At 38.2% G+C, this 18826-nt stretch overlaps 1 protein-coding gene across 3 annotated transcripts in view; it reads right to left on the bottom strand.

Moving 5' to 3' along the window:
* The window catches only part of PRKCE (protein kinase C epsilon), a 265165-nt gene that overhangs the window by 73246 nt on the left and 173093 nt on the right, over positions 1-18826 (bottom strand). For all 3 annotated transcript variants that reach the window (XM_026046230.1, XM_026046229.1, XM_026046231.1), the window contains 2 exons: positions 17918-18129; positions 16733-16906 (listed from right to left, as the gene is read on the bottom strand). In XM_026046230.1, coding sequence (XP_025902015.1) covers positions 16733-16906; positions 17918-18129 — 386 coding nt within the window. The remainder of the gene's footprint in view (positions 1-16732; positions 16907-17917; positions 18130-18826) is intronic.

Raw genomic sequence — 18826 nt, 5'->3', positions numbered from 1 at the left:
AAAAAAAAAAAAAAAAAAAAAGACTCCACAAAAGAGAATGCAGACACAGTCCAACATGTCAGAAGACAGAAAGCTGTTATGATTCTAGGTAGGTAACCCCTCCAGACACACATTTTGGTAATATGCATAATTTCCAAACAGTTTTGTGAAATAAGGAAATGATAATTTTCTAAATTACAGATATAAAGTGGTACAAGTCATTTTACTGCACACTAACAGCAATATGTTAGAACTTGACTTTAAAAAAAGAAAATCTRAAGTTTGCAGTAAGTCTGATTGGACAAATCAAATTTACTCAACTCCAAAATCTAGATCATGAAGGCTACGTTTTTCAGAAACAAAGAATGAAACTATTCTTTGGGATTTAATGCCTCAAAATGCAGTTCTTTTCAACACTACAGCTAGAAGTTTCTTTTAAAAAAATCCGAACCTAATTATATTGCATGCATGACTTTTCCCCTATGCCACTGTTGGACCGCACAATGTTTTTCCTGCCACATAAGCATGTCTATAAGAAGCCCAAACAAGTTCAGAGAGAGTTATATAACATTTTTTGCATTTTTGGGGACTATAATTAAAGCGATAAGATTATGGCAGAGATCCTAGAACAGATTAAGCGCTGAATTCTATGATGAATGAAAGTTTGGGTCATTAAAAGTGCAGACCTAGATTTTTTTTTAAACCACACACAGTTAAATATCTAGGACATGAGATTTTGCCCTTAAACACCGTTAATCGAGGTCAGTAAGAGTACATGTACATAAGTTAAAAAAAAAAAAAGATAGTATCAGCTTGACTCAAAATCTAGAATAAAAGTAGTTCAGTGAAAGGACAGACCTCATCTTTGATGCGACAAAAAGTTACACTATTTCTTACAGAAAAATACTTTAGGAACTCCTGATAGAGAAAAGTTGGATGTATGTCGGGCCCAGTGCATCTTTGAATYCAGGCACATCATTAGTTTTATAGATCTTGAAAGCTACCTGAAGACAGAGAATATTTTTGTCAGCATACCAAAGCACTAGAAACAGAACACTTAGACACACTAATTTGAAAAGTGCATGATAAACAAAATCCAAAACTTGACCTTTACCCTTACTCCAGTATGGACAGYATTAGTTTTGAGCCAAAAGTGTCTTTCTGTTGAAAGCAATATGTGGAAGAATACACTGCTCTATATTTCTCTTCCRAAAAGTAGCTTTTCTGCATCAGAAATGTGACTGTGTAGTAAAGAAAGGTAACCCCACGGACACCTGTTCAGATTTTCCTCCTCTTATTGAAAGGAAGGAGAGGAACAGTTTATATTTATATAAACTATCCATCAGCCTTAGAAGCCTTCAACATTAAGTATTCAGCTTCTTAATGCCAATGAAGTCTTTGTGCAGTGCGAAGCATTTTTATGTGAGATTTGAATCATTTCTCAGCACTGAGTCATACAGAAATGTAAAAACTATTATCTTCTATTACTAACTGTAAGTGCATTTAAGTAGAACCACCCTTAAAATGATTTCAGCAGATCCAGCTTAGATTTGCAATGTGAAAAAGGTATTAATCCTAAAGATACAGAGGAAAAGTCCAATCAACTCAAGAGGCAACCCAAGATTTTTTGGAATGCGAGGACCTAATCAAAAAGGCAAACAGCTCCACAAGTTTTAGAAGTACAGCAGACATATTAAAGAAGAAGTTATGAAAATAACTAATCCATGCTCAAGGGAAGCTGGACAAACACAGAACAAGCAGGACAGAATGTTATAACCWAAGTCTACACACTTTGGGTGCATGGATGCCCACACATATTCCTCAAACATTTCATAGGCCAGCAAAGCAGCCATAGACTACCCTTAGTGGAGTTTCAAGTATACAACAAAAAACTTCATGATCAAAATAGGTATAGAAAATTCATTGTGCATGTCTTTCATTTCCATTTTTTCCTATGGCTTTTATATTTTATTTCATCCCTCAAACTCATGTAACAGTCTGTAAGGGACAGGGTAAGTGTACTCAGCAGGTTAAGMCGTGTATCTATGCAGCTGACTCAGGCCACACTCAAATACAGAGAGTCAAGACTGCAGATTTCCAACTAACAGCCATGTGTCTGCAGTGATGCTAAGCAGAGCAGCAGTCCAGGGGCAGGCTGATCCTGGCTAAAGAGCTCTCAGTCGTGCAAGAAGATGGTGAAGAAAGTCACAGTGGATATTTGAGAAAAGTCGGAATGCTGAAAGGAAGACTATGCAATGACCTGTCAGTTCCTTCAGGATCAACTTGTCAGTGGAGTACCAACACAAGTCCACTTTATTTTAGAAATGCTCGGTGGTTTTCCAGATGAACTGCTGTATTTGATATACAGAAATACACTGGCCATTTTTGGGGTTGTTTTTGAAATTCTGCATTTAGGTATTTTAAGTTCTATTTGGAAAACCTCTAAACACTACCCAGCATTGGTAACGTACAGTCTAATCCACACAACCAGCAAGAGTCATGCTGCGTAGCTAGACATGCAAATTATGGCTTATCACTTTGAGGCTATAATGAATTTATGCATAACTGCTACCAAGGTTTCATTGGTTATAACACTGGAACTGGAACAACAACAACAAAATAATAACAGCTGCATGTGTTGCTTGTATATTCACAGTGCTAAGAGTTGCATTTCTTGCAGATGACAATGACATCTCACCTGCAAAACACAGGTCTGGAATCATTGTGATAAAATCCCTGAAGGATAATATTTCTGATACTTCTTAAGTCAGACTATTATCTTCAAAAGGATCAAAATTGACCCACACATCTCATTTTCCAGTCTCATTATCAAGTTGGGAATAACCAGTGAAAGAAGAGTTCAGGATAACACTTAAACTAACTGAAGCCACAAAACACAAAGGTCAAGAATATGCTGTGCAAATTTTATTTTACTATTTAAAGAAAAAAAAAGATCATTAATGTGCAAAGACCTAGGGTTATATGCAATTTCATAGGTGTAGTAACAGCTACTGAAAAAGGCAGCAGCCTCATTCCCAGAGGCTGCCTCTTTGGCACCAGTTAGGTGTCTGGCAGGTCAGAGCTGCTCATTTGCTTTTTCTTTGGATAAAAAACATTTTAATCCTTTTTACAGCTTTAGTCTTCAGTTGGATCAGCAAACTGACCCAACTAATCCACGTAAAGACTTGCTAGAACAGATCCAATGGCGAGACTAGGCACCTACTGCAAGGGGGTGAAATGCCTCCTTCAGGAGCAGCAAGATGGTTTTAGATCAGTTTACACTTACAAACACTACCAGCTGGCTCAGTGTTTGAGTGGCCTGCAGAAAAGCAGCTTTGCTTTATTTTTGTACAAACAGACCCCMAAAATATTTATTTGACAATTTTGTTCCTTTTAATAGTTAATTTTATCAGCTTCACTGAATTAAATATAGCCTCTAACAATAAAAGAAATCTTCAAGTTGCTCAGTATTCTGAAAAACAGAAAATTTACTGACTTACATCTGACTGTCAAAAATGTACTGAGATTTTCTGTGCTCTTTGCACATGCAGTCTCATTAGACAACAGACTGCAGCAGTAGAATATTATACAACCCTGCTAAAATCTGTAAGGTGTCATCACATAATACCCTGCTTTGATCATTATGAGCTTGATTAGAAACAAAGCAAMGTTTATGGGTTCTGGATCAAATCAAAATTCTAGTTGCAACTTATGCATCTTCACTTAATTGTTCCCTGCGAACAGTGAGAAGACAAACATGAACTTTATTTTCTAAGACGTGTTTTTCAAGATAGAGCTTTTGTTATCTTTTCTTTCATACAGTTATTGAAGTTGCCTACAAAGAACACAAAAAGATTAAACACACACAAAGCTAACTCCATTTTTTGATAAGCCATGAATAAAAATGAGGAATGTTTATACACCTAGCACCATGACTTGCAAGTCAAAAATCCCATCCTATATGTATAGCACAAGCAAATTTCAACATAGCCCTAAAAAAAAAAAAAATCTTAATATAAAAGGCTGTTAATCTTTTTTGATTCATAGAGGATCAAAAACTGCTCGTAAGTCGAAAGAACTGAAACGACAGACCTCAGGCAAGCTGGTAAAGCAGAAAGATGTGATCAGTGTCTCTTAAGTAACAAGAAATAGAAAGACATATCCTATTTTGCCGAAAAACAGAAATCCTCAAGGGTATATATTTTTAACTTTGCAAGATTACAAAATGCAATACTCTATTGCATACATTATGTCTCTATATAGTGTGTRTATATATATAYACACACTATATTTCTTTGGGGAGGAATAACCCTGGACACCAGTACAGATTAGGRGTGGACCTGCTGGAGAGCAGYCCCGCAGAGAGGGACCTGGGTGTCATGGTGGACRACAAGTTGACCATGAGGCAGCAGTGTGCCCTGGTGGCCAAGAAGGCCAACGGGATCCTGGGGTGCATTAAGAARAGCRTCTCCAGCAGGTYGAGGGAAGTGATCATCCCCCTCTACTCAGCCCTGGTGAGGCCACATCTGGAGTACTGCGTCCAGTTCTGGGCTCCCCAGTACAASAGGGATGTGGAGCTGCTGGAGAGAGTCCAGCGCAGGGCTACCAGGATGATCAGAGGCCTGGAACATCTGCCCTGTGAGCAAAGGCTGAGAGAGCTGGGCCTGTTCAGCCTGGAGAAGAGGAGGCTGAGGGGGGACCTGATCAGCGTGTATAAATACCTCAAGGGAGGCAGTGAGGAGGAGGGGGGCGGCCTCTTTTCAGTGGTGGCCAGCGATAGGACTAGAGGAAATGGCTTCAAGCTGAGGAACCAAAAGTTCCACAGGAACTTAGGGACAGTGAGAGTGACAAAGCACTGGAACAGGCTGCCGAGGGAGGTTATGGAGTCTCCTTCTTTGGGGATCTTTAAAACCCGCTTGAACACAGCCCTGTGCCACGTGCTCTAGGTGACCCTGCGTGAGCAGGGGGGTTGGACTCGATGACCTCTGAGGTCCCTTCCAACCTTAAGGATTCTATGATACTCTACTCAATACCTTATTTTTGCCCTATTGATTTCATTATACTCTTCTAGCACTATTAGAGGAATAAAATAGGTTCAAGGAATGTAGCACCTCTTCAATTCGACTCAGTGCAAATTTTCATTCCAAGAAATGTACGTTAATCACTAAAAATGTTCTCTGGAATTAGGAACAAAAGAGTAGTGGTCACAATATTTGCATGAATTTAGTCTTTTGTGATTCAGCAAGTCTACTAACAATGATTTGAAGCTTCCCATTTTGTACTTTGTGGTCAAGCAAACCTAACATTTCAAAGCAAACGTCAGCCGAACCGACACCATTTCCCATGTCTTTAGTTCCAAGGAAGGGAGAAGTACTTTTGGAAACTTTCCCTTGAATTCATCTTGAGGCTTTGTGCAACTCCTTTCAAGTTTACAACCAAAGGTTTCTGTGGGATAACAATTTACATAATGGAACGGTGAGCTTCAAGGAAAGAGCACAAATTGCTACCTGTTAAATTAACAAACGTCTATGCTTACAGGAAAAAAAAAAAAAAAGAAGCAAAAATAAGTTAAAAATCCCAAAAGAATCACATTTTAAACATATCCTCAAATAATTTTATTTGTAGTCTGTGTGTTTTCTACAAGCACCAGTAACCAGTTATAGGAGATATCATGCTTTTTTGTAAGCAGAACTTGTGAGTTGGACAAAAAGACTTTCTTCACTGTATCATGATAAGATCTAGGACTTTTTTCATAATTTATATTTCTTTACTCAAGTGTAATACAGTAACTTATTTCAACAGGACAAAATGTTCTCTCTGCTGTCTGGGAAATAACTTAATGTAATTTAGAATATGTTTCAAGAGTATTTTCAAAAAGAAACCAGAAAGTCATATGTCCTTTAGCCTCTTCAAGCAGTAACTTCCACAATTTCTCAAAGAATGTAAACAGCTCTAAAAACAACATACTAATAATGGATAAAACATTAGCTTTCTCTGGACAAGGCCAGTAAATAAACCTCCTTTCTGTCAATGCTATTTGCAGACTGATGTTAACAGTGCAAATTTTAATGAAATCTGCACTTGGTATCAAGTCCTGAACTTGGAGATATTTTAGGTTCTAGGAAGCTGCCTGACATCTTAAACCCAAATCATCATTCCAAATCCACTTAAAAAGAAGAGTGAWACAATACTCGTATATTGGGTTACACATGTTGCTGAGATTACATGTTAGCCTAAAGGGATATCTGAACCACACCGAGTGTTTTATATAATAATACAACATTGAACTGCACAGTGGAAAGTAGTTAATCTCCTTGAGCATATCACCCAACAACAATCCTTTCTTACCGTTTCCCACAGATTCAGGGCAAATTGCCAAAAGTTCAGAGGTTTGGTGAGCTTAAGGCTCTTTAAATTCAGATTCCTATCTAAAGCCCTGCCATTCCTSATGCAGAAATCTCCCTGGATATGCTCTGCCTGTTTCTTGTTATGCTAGGGAAGCCCTGCACGTTTCCTTTTCTACACCGCTGCAATACAGCAGTTCCCATTAAAGGACTTGCTCTTAAGCACTGTGAGCACAGACTGGCTGTTTATATACACAAGGCATAAAGCCAACACGTGGCAAAGCCTGTATTAATAAGATACAGCAACACGACCACCGAGTTTGTCACATCTGAGTGCAACTAGACAATGTTACCTGCAATTAAATACATCATAAAAGTTTATGGAAGCRTAAGCCCCTGCAGAAAGATCCTTTATCCACCGTTTTCTTTCCTCTACATTTTGATTCTCTACAAAATGCAACATGTAAATTTTCTGGAAAGTCCATTTTAGGTCTTCTCCTACTTTAGTAGCTTGACCACAAATGAACTTATGGATTATACTCATCAATATACACAATAAAGCTATTCTCATTTCTGAGAGAGTTGCCTATATCCTACCTTTTCTCTAATAAACACTCCAACACAAGCATTCAACAGGGGCTGAAGTAGGTTTGAAATATCCCTTCACTTGATTGCTACTTCAGAAAGTCAACCAAAGAGCAATGCACACTGCATATGTGGAAGATGGTGGCATCACTCTTTGGCAGGCTTCGTAATTAGTACTAATGAACTATGCAGGACGCGCTTTTGGGTCTAGCACAAATGACAGCTGTGGTTCACACCTTATGTTCCTGACACGAAGCACAAAACACTTTAATACCTCTTTCTTTCGGTTCCTAACTGCTCAAACCCTAATTTGAGGTGTGTTTCATCAAATTCATTATGTAGCATTTACCTGTATTACAGCATGTAATGTTTTTTTGGAACCTATCTATGACAATCCATTATGGAATAGACTATCAAACCATCTGTTGGGAATTCCAATTTTCTCTATTTGAGAAACTTCGATCATTGATCATCATCGATCATTGGTCATCGATCTTCTGATACTTGGAGAGAGTTCTGGAAAAATATGATGATCTGCTTACCCTATACCTATATATTCTTCCCGAGCATCTGCTTTGGTATTGGTAGAAACATGTTAATAGGTCTCATTTAGTCCTTCATGTGATCCAGCCCTCATTTTGCCTTTTCTTTGGCCCTCTGTACAAATTAGCTTTCCAAAAGAGGATGAAAGTCTAGCAAGAGGTGAAAAATACCTAGGTTTCAAGAGAAAAATTAGAGGCATACAGAATTAACAAAAACTCATCAATATATGCAAAACCCTTAGTCCACATATAACATTCTCAGTTCAGTACATTTTCAAAATCCTTCCTGCAAGCACAGGTCTTCGTAAATATCCATTAAGCTGCATAACTACCACACACTGATTTTTTGTTCTATATGATAAACATGAGTTACCTGAACTAGGCTTTTTCAATACCTGTTGAAAGTGATTATTCATACAGCAGTCTTCATCATCTGGATTTCTGAAGTTCTATAAATGCAACAGTGACCTTTAAAAGCATTAATTATATCTACTTTATTTTCCATACCTTCCTGTTTCCAGAACATGATTAATTTTTGGCAAAGCCTATGCTTCTTGCAGCTGAAAACCCTTGCAAGTATAAATTAGTCAGACAACAGGAAAAACTGGCCAAAATTCTGCCATCATTTTAGCCATCCAAACCTTCTGCAGTAAGCAAAGCAGTACAGAAGAGCATATCCCATCTTAATCTTCAAGGCATAGTTTTCTCTACAATTCAGGACATGGCTTTAATACGTAGAACTTTTTGTGATTACTTTAATAAGATGCTTTAGAAAAAAGAAAAAAGGCAGATTTTTCAAGAAGCTATTTATCAATTAGAGGTTTTGAATTTAATTATCTCATGTGATTCTGAAAAGATTCCTAGAAAAGCTTATTTATAGAAGCCTGAGAAATGGACTTCCTTCATCCTTCCATCTACTGAATGGAAAATTAAGTACCTGCAAGCASAGTTTCCTTTCTTGTGTACGTGGCAAGATATACATACTCTGAAAGGAAGAGTTAGAACTGGGCTTATTTTGAATCTATTAAAGATATAAGGGGGTGGCCTCTCTAGGTCACAACTTAGAATTAGCCTACAGAAAGATGCATACTRGCTGATAGTATTCTGTATACAATTAAAATATTAAAGGTGCAGGTCTTCAGAGTATCTTCCATGAATATTCAGTTTCCTTACAGTATATCACCCTTAAAAGAAGTTTTTGTGGTTTTTTTTCCCCAGTATGAAATTATTTTCAGTAAGTGTCGTCAGTGCATTAGAGTTTTTTAATAATCATACCATTCCTTCAAAACTTCATTAATCCTTAGTGGACCCAGTGGTCTAGCGGCTACAAAGCTAACCTTGCACACAGAAAGAAATCAGTGTGCATGGGAAAAGAACTACAGTTATTAAATATAGTGTACATTACAGGAAAAAATGGATTAGTACAAATGATGCAGGAAAAGTAAAATATTTATGCTACTCTGTGTAGGAGGGAAGAGACTGAGCAAATTAAGTGGAGGAGTTTCCTTTGGGAAATAAATTAAAATACTGTTTTACAGTGGTTTCAAAATATAATAGACATAGTAATGGAATGCATTCTGAGATCACTATAAGACAACATTCATCCTTCTGTAATAATCAGAATCTATTTATTATGGCAAGGAACACGAAGCCAAACTAGCAACCCCATCCCCCTTTTCTTTCCCATTCAAAGGCAACTGCACAAACTGGTAGGCATGAAAAGGGGAAAATGCAAAATGAAAATGATTCACAGTCTTGCACAGCCACTTGTTGGGAGATGCAACAGTAGCATCCAAAACCTCTGTCTTTTGCTGTCACAACCTCGCAATTGCTAAACAATGTTTGCATTCCTCTGAACCACTGTACTGATAAGCTTAGGCAGGATTTGGAAGGAGTCTTGGCTGAAGCACTGTGTTACACATCAGCTTTCCTCAGTCCTCAACACTTAGGTTTAATAGCTGAGCGTGCCKTTTACTAGGAGGAGAGGACAGAAAGCATTAATGATGAGATGCAATTTACCCGCATGTGTTTTACAGAACTGCATTTACTGTTCCTTACTGTTTGTGGAAGATACATATACTGCATATTCCAGATTTCAGCCCTTTTGTAGAGGCAGTGAGCAACCACACGCACACTAGTGACCTACCACTTTTTCCTCCAGAGAGCCATTTCTCTTAACTGCTAAGTTGGCATTAAGGATCCAATTCCCTGCCATCTTTTGGAGGAGATAAATGGGCTCTGAATGCTTCCTAGCCACAGGGCCCACCTTGTACAGACCACACAGCAGCTCTTTATATCGTTCTGTTTCTAGGCTGGGCCCCACTACTCTCACCCCACTGCAATCTGGCAACAGCAAAACCTGCTGCCAGAAAAACAAACCAACAAACCCTTTAACAGGGTAAAAATAAGCTACTGATGGTGCACTTCTGAGACAAAGCCTTATATAAACAGTAAGACACAAAAGTTGGGTCTGCAGAAGATGCACTATAGCGAAACTAAATTTTTTCACCCTAATCTACAACAATATATTGAAATGTGAGATAAAACAAACTCAAATCGTTATGTTGAGCATAAGCTAAAAAAAACCCCAACAATGACTATTTAAATGAGGATGCAAAAACAAGCGTTCTGAAAAGCCTATTCTTTCCCATGGTGTAATTCTCAAGTGTACAATTATCCATTACTGCACTTACTGTTGTTACCGAAAAAAGAGAAGTATTAAAGGGCCCAAATGAATCCCGAAGAGAATCATTTCCTGCATTTAGAAAAGAAGCTGCAAAAGAATCAAATTTTATATAGCTTCCTTTTTCCTGAGTCTTCCTCTGGGCTCAGTTAGTTGTTTACTTGTAAGAGCAACACCTAACAAACACAACATAAAACATTCTCCCGCAATCACTGGGGAGATGTTCTTCCACATGTTCCTTAAGCAGCCAGCTGGCATAAACAGGGAATCCTGACAGCTACCATGTATGCACTATCTTTCCGCTTATTTTGAAGATGGGTTTGAAAACAAATTTGTTTTCGTATTGGAATACAAGAAAAGCCAAATGTGAAGAGACTTCTGTGGCTATAAAATTCAACAAAAAGCGTGTGGGGTCCTTAGGACTTGGTTTCTGAATGCTAGGACAAAAGGCCAGTGTGTTCATATATGTTGGATACTCTGGTGCCTACTGACCGAACAGATGTCTGAGGATGCTGCCCAGCCCTGGGTGGCAAGAGCCTGCCTCCTGCAAGGCCTGTCCTATTCCCTCCTTCCTATTTAAACATACTGAGCGGGCAGGGCTCTTGCAAGGGCTGCTGCTGCTGCGAGATGGGTTACCCACATTCTCCCCACTCCYCTCGCCCCAGAGGAAGCTACGTTCTAAGCCATGATCCACCCTCAGCATGAAGATTCTCACTTAAAGCAGCATCGTTCAATCGTTAACTTTTGAATACCGGATTCAGCATCAGCAAGCATGATGCTACAACAGCCGTAACACAAAGGGTACACAGAGCCTTCGCAGACCCAGTAAACGACATGTGTGCTCCCGTTCTATTCAAAGGCTGCTTCCCCCTCAGCCCTGCTTGGATGACAGCATCCCTGGCTCCCCTGATCTCGGCTAGCGCGTGGTATACAGGACAGATAGACTTGCCAGGAAACTCGCTGGCAAAGCCTCTGCTGGATATTCTGAAAATTCCTCTCCTCAGACATGCCTAAACTGGAGAAGTAATTTTTTCTCAAGAGATACAGAAACAGCACCCAAAAGGCGCACACGTCAGCTCCACTTGTTAGCTGAAGAAGCTCCTGTCCTTATCTCCTGCAACCACCTCTCACACAAACTCATCCATTTCACTGCTGCTGTTAGACCGAGCCCGGGCACAGATGCTGAAGCAGGGCTAGGCCCGGAGGCCCCAGTGGGCTCCAGCAAAGCGGCCGGCGGAGCTGCAGCTGCAGCGCTAGCGTTCATACTCACAAACTCGGAACAAGCACCTGCTTTGAGAGAGTGTGAAAGAGTCCTGTTCAGCTGGGGCGCGACGCCGGAAAATAAAAGTCCTTCCTGTGTGAAAGAGAAGCATTTACAGGCTCTGATTGATGCCTTCTCGAGGCTGGAGGGGCCGTTTCTCCGCTGGGCCCTTGATGAGTCTGACTGCGCTGATAGCCTGACTTGGAGTTCAACACTGACAGGACTAACGTGAACAATGAGGCCTCAGTGAGCTAAACCAGGCTTTAATAATCTTCCAGGAGCAGCTAGCAATAACTGGGCAGCATAATAGCAAGCTTCCCTAAACCGAGTCATCATGCTGGAAACAGGGCCTTGTGTGGTGGGGGGACACAATGGTTACAGTATTGACCCATCAGCCTCACCCTCTCAACTACTTTTGACCACGGTGTCTACTTCTAGACAAGATACTGATAAGCAGTCAAAGCGTTCACACTGTGTAGCAGTCAAAATAACTCAACATACGTAGTCCCCAAGCTGTTGGGAAACCTCCTTCTGCCCAGTTTTAGCACATGCCCATGGCTTCTCAACTGTGCAGTAGAGGAGCCATCACCAGATGTCATTCCTCCTAACTGCTAGTGCCTGATGAGATATTCTGAAGCATAAACGAATATCAGTTTAATTTCTTATGATGTGAATTGCCTGTTGGAACCAGTTAAGAATTTAAAAAACTGCATATAAACTATGTGCATTTGCACATAGAATATATTTAAATAAAATGAAGTGAAGCTTAACTATATAAATGTATATGAAAAGAGCAACAAAACATACTGGTARCATTGCTGTATGCTTGCCTACCATTTTATTCCACCTTTTACCACAGCTACATTCACAGGTTGAAAGTGTATTACATGGGTGAAATTGTATTAAAATATTTCAGCATTGAAAAATACAAGGGCTAATTTAGCTTTTTGACTCACACATGTACAAATCCACTGAAGCAGGGATAATAATGAACAGAATTGGACCCTAGAAGTTTTAATTTGACACTAATCAGTAATAAAAAGCAATGCAAACTTGTGCTAACCTGATTTCAGCCATATAGCAATATCTGCATAACGACTTTAGCTGCTTAGCAACCAAAGCACAAGAATACCAGATAAAATGGATTATAAGCTCTGATTAGTCCCAGATGAGTGTAACACTGGCCAGTGAGTTAGGTTAATTTGTACTGTGTATCATAAATGACACTATTCTGAGCAATCATTACACAAGGCACTTACATTTTTTGTTATCTTCAAGTACACATAAGAATAATGAAACCCCTTTTACATCAAAGTTTTGGTCACATGTAAAGATGATTCTTCTTCAATAATTTAAAWGTCATGACTGGAGAGAGCTATGATGTCCTTCCTCTTGCCATGCTAGCTTTTCTTATGCAAATAAATTAAGACACTTTCTTTAAAAATTTATCTCCAATTTATACCTTTTACAATGTTCCACTTTTCCATCTCAGTTCTCATGCACAACTGTAACATTGTCCTGTGGGACTTTCAAATTCTCTTTGGAAAAAAATGCATTTAAACCGCAGTAGGACTGATTACTTTTTTTTTTTTTCTCTCTCTTTCCTCCTCTTTAACAGAGGAAGGTTGAGGAAGAAGTTATGCCTCAAGTTAGTTAGTTAGAAGTTAACAGTGGTATGCCTAAACCATTAAGAAACATCATGACAGCTGGAAGCTGATGCAAATTCTCCTTCCAACGATATTCAAAGTGTGCTAGAACCAGTGCTAAAGCACAGAAAGGAATGGTACCTCAGCCACAGCACGCACAATCTAGGATAAACAAGCTAAAAAAACAGATATGATAAACAGTTGAAAATCACTATGATAAATGAGTTATGTACACGACAACAGCAAGGTGATCCTCAACATAGAAATAAGGTCAACAGAGTCAGTTCATACACATCGTTCAGTGTAGATCTCGTTAGGAACTAGACATCATGAATCCATATATTGCTTTTAACATATAGTTGCTGTGCTCTCTGCCTCTAGTAATTYGCTTGATTTTTCTCTTAACATTTACTCAAATAGTTATTTTCTCTAGTAGAAACAGAAATGCTACAAGTCCTTTAGAAGCTTTGAATGTCTTGAATGAGAGGACTGCTCTGTACTTAGTCATGTATGTCAGCCACAGTTATCTTATGTATAATCCAAATTTCCTATTAAAAAGGCTAAATTACACCGTTGTTAAACTTCACATTTTCTCTTTTCAATACAGACCCATTTTACTGAGCTAATCGTACAAGACATGGAACCGAAATTCTAAAAAAGTCCTTCAGTTRAAGGCTCCATTTCTGAAAGGCACATGTCCCTCAGGAAAGTTYCTAAACATGCATAGCTTGGAGTGAAATTAGGTGCCTCTGTTCAGCCCAAACATTTAGCTGAACTAAGGCCACACTAAGACTATATTGCTCATTCCCAATTCAGTGGAAGTACTCTTGCATTTAAAAAAGTGATGCACATAAATGGGTTTGGATCCTGATACCCATAATTTACAAAATTTATCTAYACTATCAAGAAATTGCATAAAACTGCTAAAAATCTKCTAAATTCAGAGATGAAGGCTAACACACATTAGTGTATAAAGGCATGCTGTTATTTGCCATTATTTGGCATAATTTATGCATTCCATAAAATGAGATCCTCACTYGTCCTGAGGATGATAACATCGCTTAAAAATGGTACTAATGAAAATTCTTTTTGAAAATAAAATAATGCTGAACCATACCTACTGCACAAAGCATATTGGGCAACTTGTCTGCAGTGTCTTCACGTAATTACTCAAGGAAAACACTTCAATACCCAAAACTCATATGTTTTTATCTTGGTGCAAGAGGAACAAAGCAAGCAATCTTATTACATACAGAAGGTGAAACCTGCAAGTGCTTTGCCACTGAATACAGAGCCAATCTTCGCATTAAGTCAGGGTGTACACAGCAAATAAGTTCTACTTGAGCTATAAAATGTAATTCCAGCATGAGCACTTCAGGGACTAGTTCTGCAAAATGCAGCCAGCCATGGCACTGCATACAATTGTAGCCTAAGTAACCAGACACTACTGTCAAACACATTTTAAAGGCTATTGTACAAATAGCTTTTGTCTYGTTAAAGCTATTTTTATATGGACCTTGTTTGTTCAAGCAAGTTTTCCTACCTGTTCTTCCACTGAACCTGAGCAAATAATTCAATGACTAATTTACTTGGTAGCTTTTCATTTGTTGACACTTATAAATAAATTAGAGCTTTAACAGATATATGTATATATTTTTAGATATGTTTTGGAGCTTTTTCCTTTATAACTTCTTTCGTAATAATTCTTTTGTAATGATTCATAAACCATGCTCAAAAAACTCTCAAATTTTTCAGCTGTGTTCTTTTAATTTCATTGGCCTTCACAAGGTGTAGTTTTGTTTSCTTTATAAGTCTCTTGACTGTTTATATTGGACTATTTCTAACTAACAGTACTAACATAAATTACCTATCAACTCATTTGAATTCTAGCAAAACAACAARCTACACTGCAACAGAGAGGACGCTCAGTTGCTCTGGTTAAAAGATGGTCTGTGGACAGAGGGAAGATGGTGTGAAAGGAACTTGTGAATGACCTGTTTTGAAAAAGGGCTTTGAAAACTAAGGAGGATCAGACAAAATGCATGATATAAAAGAGAGGAGAACAGATGAGAAATACAAAGGGAAATAAAACTCCAGGAAACCAGAGAAGTAGCAGAAAAACCTTCTGGCATAATTCACTTTTACTATGTAAAAGTAATCTTTACTGATGTTCTGCTACATGATTCATGTCAGGCTGGTGATATATTTATTTACATTTCAGGGAGTGTGGTCTGCGTTAGTCCTGGAGATTTCTCTCTGTTCACAGAATTGATTCCTCACTCCAAGTAGCATCTTTCTACCACTTTGTTTTAAATAATATGTGCATGTATATTTTAAAATAAGATTTTAAAACATTAAAATTATATGTCCATATATATATGTGTATATATATAGCTGTATATATATTTTATATATATATATATATACACACAAGTAAATGAAAGTGTGAATGAATCAAACATTTCCTAGATGCAAGCTGGTAGTGTGAGACTAATATATAACTTCATGGGCCATTTTTGTCAATCAAAGCATATAGAAAGCTAACAAATTTGATATTTCATATCAAGTTACAGATTTTTGTAATGATACGTATTTCAATATATGAGCAACTGCTCATTTGTGCCATACACATTCTGATTATACTGTGTGACTAATTAGCAATATAGAGATATTTACATATCTCTATACATGTGCATGCAACAGGCTAAAGCTGAAGTCAAAGTGCTTTGAAATAGTAAATATTTTATCAGGCACTTCAAAGAAAAAGGAGGCTTCAGTAAATTCAATAGTATAGAATTGGTATTTTATCTGCCAGACAGATTCATTATTGTGATTGTTTTTCTTTTCCTGGACAATGAGGTGACTTCTAAATATCAGATAAAAAACTGTCAGTTTTTCAGGAAGACAAGAGAGAAATAAAGGGCTAAAAACATCAGAGAGAGTTTCTGAGCACAACTGATCTCAAGCACCTAGACTGATTAGGTTCAGAAAGGCCAGACAGTCAGCTGCACCATCCAAACCTTTCTTCTCATTTTAGCAGCAAATCCAAAACATGTGCTACAAAGGTGTATATGCTACATGAAAGATACCCAATAAGAATCATACCGTGGCAAGAGATTCTTCCCAACTCTTTCTGTTCTTTCACTGCTGTTCAAAAGCACATGCAGATCGTTACCATTATAGGAACGTATTTGAAAAGCAACTTGTTTCTTTTCCCTTCTGAATGTTTTATACGCTACCATAGCACAAGAAACTTGGCAAGATGAGTGTTCTTTCATAATCTTCTTTCCGACAGAATTAATACCACCATTTCTGTGATCRTTTTGTGATCTTTACTCCGAATAGCAGATGTTAATATTTATGTCTAGTTCAACAAGTGATAGACCCTATTAGTGTACACCACCAAGCCAGAAAATGGCACCTCAGTAGCTTTTTCTCTTATACTTTGTTGTTGTTTTGTTTGTTTAAGCTCATTTACTGCCATCTCCTGGCACTTACAAGGTAATAGTATTTATGCTGTTTCTGACAACAGCCAGCACTCCTATTCAATCCTACCGAAACGCTGAACTGTCRGGATCATCTAAGAAATGTTTCAGAAATACTGTTGTATATTCTGTGCTGTTGTCCTTTTTCATGGAAATAGGTAACTTTGTTCTTTGGGTGCAGATTGGGAAAACATTTATGTAGCTTACCTTTGTTTGGAAGCAGCAGTAGAGTTGTGTTAGGTATGGATGTTTCCGTGCTAATGCCAGAATCCTCTTTTCTGTCATCGTACAATCTACATCATCATCCTGAAGAATAACATCTTTCTTCAAGACTTTCACTGCATACACTTCATCTTTACCTTTTAGCTCTGCTAACATGACCTAAAACAAACAGAATTTCTGTTTATGTATGTGTAACATCATAAATGCAGGGTTCCATATGTTTTTAATACACTGGAAATACAGAGATCAAAAAATAGCAGTGGAATGATAACTATATATACGTCTGGAGAAAACTGCATGTTTTATATCATTACGGTAATATAATTTTAGAAAAGATAGCTCTAGTAGTAGATCTTAGAGAACAGATAAAATTGATACAGGTTAAGAACGCAGAGGATTATATTTTAATAAAGGGATAAAAAATTAAAGTCTATTAATCTCAAAAGCTAATTAAGTTGGTATAAACATTAATCTGTTTCTCACTTTAATTCCCATTTTTGGTAGGAAGACTTTTGTGTGAGATGAACATAATGACATACAATCACACACAACTCTAGTAGTTTCAAAGTTACTGATTTAAAATGCTGTTATTTAAGGTTGACGTTTTATACTGTGTTCTACCGTCATCAATTCCCTATTGTGGGAAGGCATTTGGCAAATTACATCTTTACAGGATACATGGCGTTTTCAGCATTTCTTTAAGCTTCTTCTGCTTGTCAGACCTGAGTGGAAATGCTCAAGTTTTGCTTCCTGCAGAACTGAGCACACCCACCGAGGAAAAACACACACATATAAACTGTTCGGTGAAGCTAGTGAGTAAACTGAAACTGAATATTATCCAAGGAGCAAAAAGGCTCTTATGCTCTTTTTTCCTGCTTCACTATGTGCTTTTTTTAAGGGTATGGATATTCTTTACTTCATTATCAAAACTCTGAAACACAGAAATATTGGCATCTCATTTCAAAATGCTTGAGCCTTGTTACTGTAGTGACCTAAAGAGCAGAAAACTCCATTGATCATCAGGGTGATACTCCCAATACTCACTATAAAACCTGTTTTTACCTAGACGATAAAGAATGAGGTGGAAGCACTTACTCAGTAGCAGTACAAATAGTTTTAAAGCAGTACAGTCAAAAATAACCCATGCATCAGGCAGAAAAAGCTACCCACCTTGCCAAAGCTGCCTTTCCCTAATACTTTGATGAAGTTGAACTCTTCAAGGCCTATTCGCTTGGTCTGGGCTTGTTTGAGCTCCCCATTTTCACCATTCTCCCCAGATTTAAGCTGGTTGTCTGTTGATGCTGTAGCTGCTGCCCTGTGTTCCTCTCCTCGATTGTCAAATGATAACGCTTTCCTAATATTGTTTTCCAGCTCTTTGATTTCTGTGGACATGTGAGAGAAAACATTCACTTTAATGAAGCATTAGAAAAATCAGTCTGTTTGTTCCATATCAGTTCTGGGCAGAGATATTGATCTTCAGTCTCCTTCCCATCTTTTCTTCGCATTCTTGAACGCTAGGCAGTGCATTCTGTGGCTAAGAATACATACTTCAACTGCTTCTCCAATTTACTGTAACCAGTCAAAAACCTGAAGCAACAGGAAGGGTGGCCTTTTAAAAAGATGCTGCAAAAATGACACATGCAAAATGTGAAAGATAAGTGGCCAAACAGTTGCCTCAGAGATTTTGGGGAGTTCCTGCACCACAGAGTAGTCCTTTGTTTTATACTGATAGCTCTGTCTTCCTGAAGCACTTACTCATCTTCCTGCTTAAGTATTTTATAGTTGTAACCTCAAAAGTTCAAAGGATAGTTGGGTGTCATAGAATCATAGAATGTCGAAGATTGGAAGGGACCTCAGAGGTCATCGAGTCCAACCCCCCTGCTCACGCAGGGTCACCTAGAGCACGTGGCACAGGGCTGCATCCAAGCAGGTTTTAAAGATCTCCAAAGAAGGAGACTCCACAACCTCTCTGGGCAGCCTGTTCCAGTGCTTTGTCACCCGCACAGTGAAGAAATGCTTCCTTAAGTTCCTGTGGAACTTCCGATGCTTCAGTTTGAAGCCATTTCCTCTAGTCCTATC

This window comes from Nothoprocta perdicaria, unplaced genomic scaffold (genome assembly GCF_003342845.1).
Source record: "Nothoprocta perdicaria isolate Ctin4 unplaced genomic scaffold, notPer1 scaffold_43, whole genome shotgun sequence".
Classification (NCBI taxonomy): Eukaryota; Metazoa; Chordata; class Aves; order Tinamiformes; family Tinamidae; genus Nothoprocta; species Nothoprocta perdicaria.
The sequence above is the reverse complement of the archived record's forward strand: the minus strand, read 5'-3'. Positions and strand labels throughout refer to the sequence as shown.